The sequence below is a fragment of the Pongo pygmaeus genome, chromosome 1 (genome assembly GCF_028885625.2).
Source record: "Pongo pygmaeus isolate AG05252 chromosome 1, NHGRI_mPonPyg2-v2.0_pri, whole genome shotgun sequence".
In the NCBI taxonomy this organism is placed as follows: domain Eukaryota; kingdom Metazoa; phylum Chordata; class Mammalia; order Primates; family Hominidae; genus Pongo; species Pongo pygmaeus.
Window position 1 is genome coordinate 73,329,300 of NC_072373.2, and position 12,080 is coordinate 73,341,379.

A 12,080-nucleotide genomic window follows, 5' to 3' on the forward strand; every position below is an offset into this window, starting at 1 on the left:
CTCTGAGTAGGGTTGACATCAGCTGAGACAGATTTGCAGACCTGGAGCTCTGAGGAGCCCTCCAGCTATCCTGCTCTTTTGGCCACAGTTTCTTAAACCCAAGGTTGGCCAGAAACCTGTGACTTCTGAACTAACATGTAAAGATGAGTTAGGCCAGTTGACACTGACTGTCTTCAGAATTTGAACCAAGGTACTATGAGAAACTGTGGCAACTGTCAATAGGATATAAATCTGAAGGGAAAAACTCAATGAGATAAATTAGGAGCCACAGCAAGCTGAAGCAATGTTTTAAACTAAAGCTATAAGGGAGCAGAAACTATGAGTAATCTAGCAGATTGCTAACAAGACATGAATGGTGAGAATGAACTAAGATGTAGAGAAATATGTACGCTTTGAGAGAGATGGGAGTTCCTGACTGCCACAGTCTCTGCAACTCTCCAGCTCCACTTTCAGCTCATATGTAATTTTACAATAAATCCATTTTCTGCAGTTAACATGAGCAGGTCTGTTCCCTACAATTGCAAAATCCTAACTAAAGTGCCTGATAAGGATCTTGCCTAATCTGTAACATCATGTCCAAGAGATCTTGTAATCCTTTTTTGGAGTCTGGTCTTTCTCTCATTCACTGACTCCCTAGGTAAAGAGGATTCATGTTATTAATACTTCCTGGCTATTGTAGCTATTTTTATGCTCATCAAAATTTACCCCATGTTTCAGATTTTTAGAGCCTCCTGGGGGCTCAGGTACTCAAATAACAAGTTAATGAAGAAAATGGCTTAAAGCCATTCCCTCCTTAGCTAACATGTTCACACTTCCATGAGTATTGTCAGTTATTTTACTTACTAGATCTAAATGGGGCAATGCTACCATACTAATGAGACCAGTAGAAAAGTTTACTATAGTGTAGTTTCTGAATACCCTTCTTTTTCCATACATAGTAGTATCCTCTGCCTATAAATTTTTACCCTACTAAAACCCTTGCCCTACATTGTCATTTCCCCATGTCATTGGTTTTCCAACTACATACAGATAAATATTTATATGTATATACTAATTCATTTTTAAAATATCAAATGTGTTCCAAGAACTGTGAACAAAGAAACTAAAGTCTTGTGCAAGAGACAGACAAGAATGGGAAGTTACAGTATGGTATGATAAATATGTATTTAAGCAGGGGTTGGCAGTTTTTTTCATAAAGGGCCAGATAGTAAATATTTTAGGCTTTGTGGGCCACGTGGTCTTTGTTTTAACTGCACAACTCTGCCACATGAAAGCAGCCATAGACAATATGTAAACAAGTGAGTGTAACTGTATTCCAAAATAATTTTATTTACAAAAACACGTGATAGGCCAGATTTGATCCATGGTCCATAGTTTGCCAACCACTGTACTAGAGTAAGAACATTCCTTTCTTTAACAATTATTTATTGAATACTTAGTCTGTTCCTTTTGCTGTTGTAGGTGTTATAGTATGAGAGTCACCCAAACGTATAAAAACCCTTTCCCTGGTAGAATTTACTTTCTAGTGGAGAAAATGAATATTAAGCAAAATAAACAAAATAGCATGTTTGTGATAAATTCTAAAAAGAAAAATAAAGCAGGAGAAGAAACCATAAAGAGCCAAGACAATGTGTACAATTTTACGTGAGGTCTCCAGAGAAGGCCTCACCTAGAAACCCACTTTGAAAAAAGACCAGAAGAAAGTGGGAAAGTTAGCTGTGTAGAAATCTGGAGGAAGAATATCCCAGAAAAGTGAAAAGCCACTGAAAAGTTCATGCAGTAGGAGTACATCTGGCAAGCCAGAAGGCCAGTGTGGCTGGAGTGCAATAAGGAGCATGGTAAGAGGTGAGGCCACAAAAATGACTGATGCTATATGACCCTATAGATCAGAGTCATGCTGTTGGCTTTGATTCTGAATAAGCTGGTAAGCTGCTGGAGAATTAGGGGGAGAGGAATGACTTGATCTGAGTTATACCCTAATAGGATTACTCTGATTGTTATGTTAAAAATAGACTCGGGGCAACAGTGCAAGGGCAAAAGTGGGAGACCAGTTAAAAGACTATTGCAATAATCCAGGTGAGTGAAGATGGGGACCTGGATTAGGGTGGTGGCTATAGGGGGATGAGAAGTGATACGAATGAGGTAGCTAATTTGTATTTGAGGACAACAGAACGCTCCCAAGAAGGAGGAAGGTGCATTCTAGCTGAGACATGAAGGATAAGTAGTAGTTATTTAAGTGTTTGGCTCTGGAAATCAGATCCACAACCATTGGACAGCGCTCTGGGTAAGAAGTGAGAGAAACCTTGGAGTTGAAATTAATAATAGATCAGGAACTTCCCCCAGAGGCTGGTGCTCTGATGGAACCTCAGAAAAACCCCTGATGGCCAGCCACCCTAACTACATATCCTGCCCACTACCCACTCTACAACTTTGACATCAAGGGAATGAGGGCCTGGTTAGAGGAAGACCTACCAACAAGATTTCATTTATATCCAGTCACTGAAGTAATTACAAACAAGAGTCCAAGACAAAGAAAAAAGAAAGAAAATGTGTAAGTGTGCAGCTGTCTTTCAAACTCTTAGGCTTAAATTCTAGGAAGGAACCTGTAAGTGAAATCATCCGAGACAGATTGGCATCTGGCCAAGGTACCAGGGCTAGCACCCCAACTCCTAGGAAAAAGCCGAAGTATTTTGGACAACCGAGTGTAGTTGGAGACTGGGGTCTCTCCGGAAAAATTTCTAAAAGGAAATATTTTTAACCCAGACAGACTACATGGCTCACTCACAAGTCTGTCTATTTGGCTAGAAATAAACTATGAAAAGGAGAAAAACAGCCACCACTCCCCACCCCCCCCCCACCCCCCACTCACCTGAGGAGGAAAGTCCACTAAGCCAGGTGAACAGAGAAACTGTGGATTTCATTTGCTCCATAATACGGTGCTTATTGGAACTGTGGAGAAACTGGCTTATAGGAAAATAAACAGGAGACATTTCTATTTGTAGGTAAACTTACTGTGCTTATCTATGGAACCTCCTCTTATTTCTTTCCTTCTATTCCCATTGCCAGTTGACGTGACCATGAGAAGGTGACACTTGCTCTAGAGTTCACACTGCCTGTGAATTTTGAAGTGAGGGAACTGGCAGTTTTTTTCGCTGTTTAGTTTTAAAATTTCTCCTCCACTTCTTTTCTTCCTGCCCTCTTCTACCCCTTACGCTTATTTTCCCTGCGTGTGTTTTTTTTGGCTTCAGGGAACTTTGAATCTCAACTTCAAAAGAAACCTATAATGAAGCCTGGCTGATGTTTAACAGACCAGCCACTGCAAGGGCCCAGCCTGACCATGCCTTTGGCTCAACAGCCTCCGACTGTGGGTGAGCAAAGCACAGCTAATCCAAAGCATCCAGGTCTGTGCAGCACCAACTTCTCCACCTGTTCCCTTTGATGCCATGTGCCTCTACCTTCCTGTCCCAAGATACACCCTTTCTAGTGTATACCTGCAGAACCCACTCTCTGCCATATCCCCCAGGACAATTCCCAGCCACCCTCTTGAGGACTTCTTTAGAGGGGAGTGTGCCATGGGCAAGCCTTGCTATGTGTAAGAGTCCTCTGCCCTTGAACTCCCCAGTGAAACCTCAGGGAATGAGGCAAAGAAGAGACAATGAGTTGCCAACACATAGAGATGTTAGCCCATCACAGGCTTCAGAAACAAATATACAGAAAACAAATATACAGTATCCCCATTGTCTGCTTCAGAGCATGGTCAGACACTAGATGATTGATGCCTTGTTCAACCATTTGTTTTTATTTGGAGACTTCTCTCCACATTATAGCAATATTATGAGATCTGAGATATAGAAACCAAAAAGAGAGACAAGCAGAGTTCCAGATTTAATGAAATACTTGCTCAACTCTATTGTGAAAAGGAGAGAAGGCATGGGATGGAAAGTAGGTGCAGCAGCAAAGAACTGTAACTCTGAGACATAATTTTAGGGAGAAATGTGACAGAAACAATTAATAACCAAAAAGAAGCTGAAGCCTGCAAAGGTCAGGGAAGACAAGTTCCCCTGAGGGTAAAGAAATTCCTTTGGGCTCAGCTCCCTAGTATGCACCATAGGGAATAGTCAAGAATAGTCAATGACATTTGTGATTTTACTGAAGTGGACACTCAACACCCTTCCTTCCCTTAACTCTCACAGATCATCTCTCAGGGCAGCTACTATGTAGAAATAGACATCTGGCTTATGTAGCCCTGCCAAGTTCCAAGTTCCTTTATCTTGGTAAGTCTGTTCAACTGGCTGGGTAATGTATCTATAATTCATATCTCCTCCTGACCAGTCCAGAGCTTGATAAGTACTCTCCCTTTGATAGGCCCATCTGGGTTACAGATGTTTGATGCCAGATTCGTCAGGCTCTCTCTCCTCTCAGAGCGTTTGGGAGAGGAACTACTTTGGGCTAGATTTCTGGTTTCTTGCTGGGGGTGGTAGGAATGCATCTTTGTTTGTTTTGTGCTGCCATAGCAGAATACATGAGAATGGGTAATTTATGAAAAAAAGAGATTAATTTCCTGCAGTTCTGGAGGCTGTAAAGTCCAAGCTCGAGGGGCCTGCATCTAGTGAAGGTCCTCTTGCTTCATCATCCCATTGCAGAAGACAGAAGTGCAAGAAAGCAGACATGAAAGAGGGGTAGCAAACTCATCTTTTTATCAGAAACTCACTCCTGTGATAACAGCATTAATCCATTCATGAGGGCAGAGCTCTCATGACCTAAGTGTCTCTTAACATTTTCACCTCTCAACACTGTTGCTTCAGGTATTAAATTTCTAACATATGAACTTTGGGAGACACATTGGAACCATAGCAGGAAATATGAACTTTGGGAGACACATTGGAACCATAGCAGGAAGACTGAACAGGATTTGGGAAGTGAGGAGAGTTGTTCATACATCAACCCTTGCATTCGAATGTTAGTGATCTATTTGTAGGTCTGTCCCCCACTTTCTACTACTCTCCCCTGACAGTGGAAGGTGCTTCCACTGTGAGTGGAAAGACTCTGTGCCTGGAGCACTCCACTCAATAGATGACTCGCAAAGCATTTCTCAAAGTTTGAGTCCTTTCAGAGTAACAGTATAATGGAATTGTGAGCTTGAGCTCTGTGATTTAATTGTAATAATAGGGAGGCTCTACAAAGCTAATCTAGTTCAGAGACTAACTCCACCAAGTCACAGGACCTCATGGAAGCCCAAAGATCTATATCTCTATGAATCAAAAGTCCTTTCAGGCAATCTAAGCCATGACAAAGAAAAGCCATCCCCCATGTTCTGCTTTTAATGCCTCAGCCTGGATTTAAACCCAGAGAATTTAGATAAAATTACTGAACTTCTCTAAATCGTTAGCCCTTATCCTTTCCATAGTCTTTATGTGTGTCCCTCTGCTTACCTTACCACGCCTAGCACATCATAGAAGCTTGATAAATAATGATTTTTCAAAATATTGCTCTTGCCAAGAGTCATAAAAAATTAATATTTTTAATAATAAAAATTCAGCACAAAAAATAGCATAAGGAAGGCAGAAAAGACCTACACACAAAATAAGTATAAGAGAGCTGCGAAGAAAGAAAACCTCTCTCCTCCACTATGTTTCTGCCTTCAAATTTCTTTTTTCAAAAGAGAAAATTCATAGATAATTATTCTTTCTTAGATCGTCATAGGTAGAGATTTAAAAGTGTGGTTTCTACTGTGAATAAGCATTAGACATTTAAGGAAAGTCACCAGCATAAAGGATAGTCATGAATTTAAAATATAGTAAAAAAGAAAAGTCGACTTCAGATGCATTGGATATAACACACAAAAAAACAATTCCAAATGAATCACATTTTTATCTTTGAAAATGCTTATCTTAAAATTTTTTAAGATTACATTAAAAATAATCAAAGAATAAGAAGGTTTTTAAAGTATGATTGCTAAAATATAAAAGTAAAAAAAGCATTGAAAGACTCAAAGAAATCTCAAAAAAAAAAAAAGTAGAACAAACTAACAAAGAGAACGTAGGAGAGAAAAGAGAAAAAGACTAAGTTCAGTAGATTCATCCCCAGGAGTATCAGGGGTAACAAAGAGAACAGAGAAAACTGAATGAAGAAATATCAAAGTAACAGTTTAAGAGATTTTTCCAGAGACAAAGGGCATAAGTGTCCAAATTGAACAGTGTTCAACAAAAGAACAATAAAAGGCAATCCCTAAAAAATAATCTTACAAATCCCTAGTCTAACAAGGCTAAGGATAAGATTCTAAAAGAATATACAAATATATTTGTGTGTGTATATATATATATAAATATATATATGTACATACATATATACATATATGGGTGTATACATGTATACACACACACACACACCTATAAAAATACACACAATTATCAGAACAGAAGCTATAAGTAATTAATCAATTTCTTCATAAGTTTGAGATAAACTGTTTTTCAATTCAAAATTTTATACCAAGTCAAACTATCAATTTTGTATGAAGGCAGAATAAAAACATTCTGAGAAGTGCATTTTCAGAAAAGATTACCTGAAACATCTTTTCTTAGAAATTTACTTGAGGATGCTTTCCAGTAAAATAAGGTAGTAAATTAAGAGATATTCATGTAATTCAGGACACAGTGGCTCTAACCCCCCCAAAAAAAACGCATTGAAGAGAAGTCCCAGGATGACAACTGTGCAGCATACCTAAAGATAACTGGCCAAGACTGGAAGAAGAGAATAGAATTAACTAGAAGGCAGAGCTCTAGAGGAGTGTAAAAAACATTTTTTAAGGGTGAAGAAGAAGAGTTTTATTTAGTGTTAGAACAGCTCAGAGGAGAGGAACATTTTCATAAATATATTCTACAAATTAGCGGGTAAAATAAAGCATTTGAAAACCATCAAGAATATCAAGAAAGAATAAAAGAAGGAAGGAAGGAAAAATAGAGACTCAAGGGGTGGGGCTGGGAATGGGAAGAAGCTGTGCAAAAAAGAAATATAATAATAGAATAGTACTTTGTTCTGCAACAATTAACATTTCACAGTCATAATACTATAATACATACAATTGATTCAACAAAAAATAGTAATTATATGGAAGGATAAAAGGGCAAGGAAGGAGATAATGTAAGAGAGTTAGTCTTGTCTCTATCATAAGAAATCAATGGATAATGTTTAAAATTGATGAACCAAGCAATATAAATATAATATTTGGAGGTGTACAGGAAACTACCAGAAAAAAACCGGTGAAAAAAATAAATATAGTAACCTGTGCAGAGCAAGGACAGAGTGTGGAGAAGAATGGGGAAGAGTTAGGCAGGACACTGTTTTTCTTCCTTCTGTCTTTTGGTATAATTTGATATTTTAAACCATGAGCACTTTTTTACTTTGAGTTAGTATTTTTAACTATCAAAAAGTATAAATATTTCCTTTGTATTCCACAAAGCAGGTTTTATATGTGGGGGGTAAAAGAGTCACTTATGAATAAAGGTTCAAAACACTACTGGGTCTATAAATAGGAGTGAGTTCCCCTTCTGCAGGCAGTGAGGTGAGTAAGTTATAAACACCCAGATAAGGGCAGTGTGATAGGAACTCAGAGAAATAAAGGGAAACTCTGAGGAGAATAATACCTGGGTACCTTGAAAGACAGCTCTCTCAGACAGGGCAGTGGGTTATTACTATAAACTAGGAGACCAGACTTTCTCATTTATCTGGGGGATCCTAAGTGTTGCTAACCACTGCTGTTAGTGAGGTTTAGCTTCTGCTTAAGGTTACCAAAATCTAAAAACCAAACCCAAACACAATTTTCTTTTCTTCTTTTTTTTAAAATTATACTTTAAGTTCTGGGATACATGTGCAGAACGTGCAGGTTTGTTACATAGGTATACACGTGCCATGGTGGTTTGCTGTGCCCATCAACCCATCATCTACATTAGGTGTTTCTCCTAATGCTATCCCTCCCCTAGCCCCCCAGCCCGTGACAGACCCCGGTACATGATGTTCCTCTCCCTGTGTCCATGTGTTCTCATTGTTCCAAACAGAATTTTCTTATACAAATAGTTCTGATAATTTGATTAGTTCTCTTTGCATTACTATGTAAATAAAAGCTTCCTATCTGTCAGCCTTAATAATAAGAACTAATCTTATTTTAGAACTATTTGTGTGCTTTGAAAACTTTAGAGCTACTTTCCTATACTTTATTTCATTTGATTCACAAAATAATCTGAAAATACTGATAATGCAAGGTATTACTGTAATCATCCTTACTTTATAGACAAGACTTCTGAGTTTCTGAACGTGACTTGCGTAACTTGCAAATCTAGTTAAGTAGCAAGGACTCCAAAATTTAACCATGTCCCTTGATTCCAAATTGTATATTCGATTTTTGATACCACATGCTTGAAGTACAGGCCACTCTATGAGTGGTAACTCATATCAAGAGGACTCCCCACACACAGGGATACCATGAACTACTTGTGCAAATGGTGTCCAATACAAAAGTAGCCATCAAGGCATTGGGTGGGAGCTGAGATCCTGTTCCCCCACCTCCCACCAGCCCTATACCCTATGTCAGGTAAGCCTTTTCATAATTTGAACAAAGGCACCGGTTGTGTACTGGGGATACCTTGTCCACATACACATATTAACAAGTTCACTAGCTACCTACCTACTTTCTTATCCTCCACTATTATGTCCAACCCCTGCAACAGCCATCAAATGAGAATCTTCTTAAGTCTTCTGTCTCAGAACAAGAGACACATCAGATCCATTTATTCATCAACTTAAACAACTAAATGTCAGCTGCTATTCTAGGCCTTAGGAATATAGTGGTTAACAGAATAGACAAGGGACCCGATCTCATGGAGCTGATATTCCAAACAGAGGAAAAACAGAAAAACACATGAATGTGAAAGAAAAATTATCTGAAGTACTAAGTGTTACACAGGAAATTTAAATTAGTTGATGTAACAGTAATTGATAGATGCTTTAATTTGAGGGATTAGGAAAGGCCTCCCAGGTGGTAACATCTAAGTAGGTATTTGAATGACAAGAGAGAGCCCATCATGGGAATATTAAGGAAAGGAGGATTCCAAGAAGATGGAACAGCACATAAAAGTCCTGAGGGCAGAAAAAAGCTTGATCTGTTCAATGGAACAGAATCAAGTCAGTGAGGCGGTGTTATGTGGGTGGGGATGGAGAGGTAGACAGAGGCCAGATTGCATTAAGAGGCTGTGTGTCAGGTAGGGGGTTCAGATTGTATTCTGAGTGCAGTGGAGGAAAAAATCTTAAGACGAGAAATGACAGGATCCAACTTACCTTTTTAAAAAGATCCTTCTGGATGCCGCACAAAGAATGGAATTTAATGGGGCAACAGTGAAAGATCCCAGTCACCTAAAGGAGACTAGTGGCGAGATATAACACGAAACTTTACCAAACTGCTGAACTGCTTAGACTAAATAGACCTAACACCTTTTCACAGATCTGTATTACTTTGCCAAGATGCTAAGACTATAGGAAGTATTGTCACATGTAATTAGTATTGACTGGTTTCTATGCCTGGATGCCTTGTTTGTTCTCCATGAAGATTTCCTGGCCTCCTCTGGTAGAGTAAGTTGTTTAGCTTTCCTGTGCCCCAAGTACCTGGTGGATATGCTTTTGGGTGCGCTTCACACTGTGTACACAGCTTTCTGCCCCACAAACAGTGAGTTTTGTGAGGACTGTCTCTTGTCTCAGTCATCTGTGTTCTTAATTACCTAACAGAACACCTAGCACTTCACAAAAGCTTAATACTGTCTGATGGGGTGGATTAATGTCTTATTCAGGGAGTGTGTGAACACATTTGCCTCCAAAACCAAACAGATAAAATGATGTTAGAAATGCATCCTACAAGTAGGACACCCCAAACCCCAGTCCCTTACCTCTTGGGTGAGTCAGGGTCAAAGCAGGTCTTGCGCACATCAGCCACCTGGGGGTCGCAGCAGTCTCCGTCATCAAAGTCGTTCAGCATGTTGTTACACTCCACGTGACAGAGCCCATCCCTGCGGTTCCAGGAGTAGCAGCGGCCCTGCAGGCGGCAGTCACCCCCATCATAGCCTGTGAGTGGGTGCTCACACTCGGGGTCGCAATGGTCATTGCCAATCTTGCTGGGCTCACAGTTCACAAGCACAACCCGGTGTCGCAGGGTGGAATTGTGGACCTGGTGGACGCTCAGCTGCCAGCTGATGTTGTAGCGGCTGAAGGCCTCATTCAGTGCCTTGTGCTGCAGACGAATCTGCTCCTCACTCACAATGGGGTTTAGGCCCTCATCATCACAGATGTTCACCACCTGGTAGCGTATCACCTTCTCTCCCCGAAGGGGCCAGTATCTATTGTACTGGGAGATCAATTCCACATTGTCACAAACTGTTTGCCCACAGAGTGGGGGCCGCAAAGGCGACAGAATCTCAGGCTCTGGCTCAAAGCCCTGGAGAACCTCAAGTCGTGGGTACTTCTCATCTCTAAAGGGAACCCACTCTGTGTTCACAGGCTCAAAGCTCGCTGTCAGGACCAAGTCAGTCGCTTCCTCCTCCCCACTTGAATGCTGAGAACTGTGCTGAAAATGGCTTTGTGGCAGGGCGGTCGACCAGAAAACCAGTGTGCCCACGTGTCCACGGAAATAGTGCCCATCCTCAGAGCTGTCTCCCCCCAGGAGCAAAGAGCGGCAAGATGCCATGAAGGGGCTGTTCAGGGGACCAGACTGGTCTAGACTGCTAGCCACCTGAGTGCCATCCACATACAGGGCCATGCGCCGTCCATCATAAGTGGCTGCCACATGGGTCCATGTGCCTGGTTGGTAGCGACTGTGGCTAATCAAGATAGTGGCTTTCTTCATGCGGTCGGTGCAGAGGGAGAAGAAGAAGCGAGCATCCCGCTTTCCCTTGTCCTTCCCTGAGCGGATCCCCAGGGCCCAGCCTTTGTCACTGACAGTGTGGGAGCAGTTATCAAACACACCTGGGAAAGAAGGAAGAATCGAGGGAAGAGATAGATACCAGATACAAAGAGGAATGGAGAAAGGGAGAAGAAAGCCCATGTAAATAACAAGAATGCAGGTTTTTAATGGAGAATAAAGTAAGTGACACAGATTTCTCACCTGAGATGCCTGTTCATATCCCTATATCAGGCCGTTCTGGCATGTCCTATCCCCAAAAGGAATGATTTGAGATTCCACCCAAGTTAACTCATTCTGGTATGTTTACATAACTAAAATGGAAGCTGGAAAGCAGATGTTCAATGCAAATGGCAAGAATCCTCTAGCACTCCATCACGAATGTGCTTCATGCTCATGACTGGCTTTAAGTCCATGCCTTTCCTCATTGATCCTAGCTTTTTCCATTTCCTCAGAAGCCATGAGAGTAGTCATACTTATTGCAAATGACAGCCATCTCCTACCCTCTGGAAGGTGATTTTTCTCTACTGAACATTAAAAGGATGATGCTCATAGGGAAAACAAGGAGTTGATTAATTAGGGAGTCTTTTTAGAGAAGATGGTAACATCCCAGACATGATTCCTAGCACACTATTCCCTCTAATACCTCTCATGGGTAAGGATAGCCATCTACAGTGAACAACTGTTCCCCAGAGAAAGCAATATGGCACTGCCCCATGGTCCTAGCCTAAAAAACTAATCACTGAGTTAGTAGAATGACTGTTCTATATCCAATACCACCCACCACCGTACAGAAGCAGACCGTTTCCAGATTAGTAAAGGTCCTATCATACACTACCTGCCTTGCTCAGGGCAGGCCCAGGGCATTTACAGGCACAGGGCTATTAAATCTAGTGGAATAAACAAAGGGTAGAACACCCATAAACAGTTAGATCATTAATAAGTTGGCAGCAGGAACAGACACAAACTTTCTGATGTGGCGTGATCACGGTTGGGACTCAGGCAGTTTGGAAGCCTTAAATGTTCCTACTAACCCATCTTCAGTTTACCCACCATCTCCTCCTCAGTACCTCTTCTAGTACATAGTCTCTCAGGAATAGCTTTTACTAATAAATCACATGAAGTCAGTACATCACATAGG

The 12,080-nt window shown here is 40.8% G+C and overlaps 1 protein-coding gene across 1 annotated transcript in view; it reads right to left on the reverse strand.

Annotated features, from left to right (window-relative positions):
• Positions 1-12,080, reverse strand: part of PAPPA2 (pappalysin 2) — a 405,697-nt gene that overhangs the window by 245,678 nt on the left and 147,939 nt on the right. Inside the window, exon 3 of the mRNA XM_054455365.1 lies at positions 9,933-11,004. Coding sequence (XP_054311340.1) covers positions 9,933-11,004 — 1,072 coding nt within the window. The remainder of the gene's footprint in view (positions 1-9,932; positions 11,005-12,080) is intronic.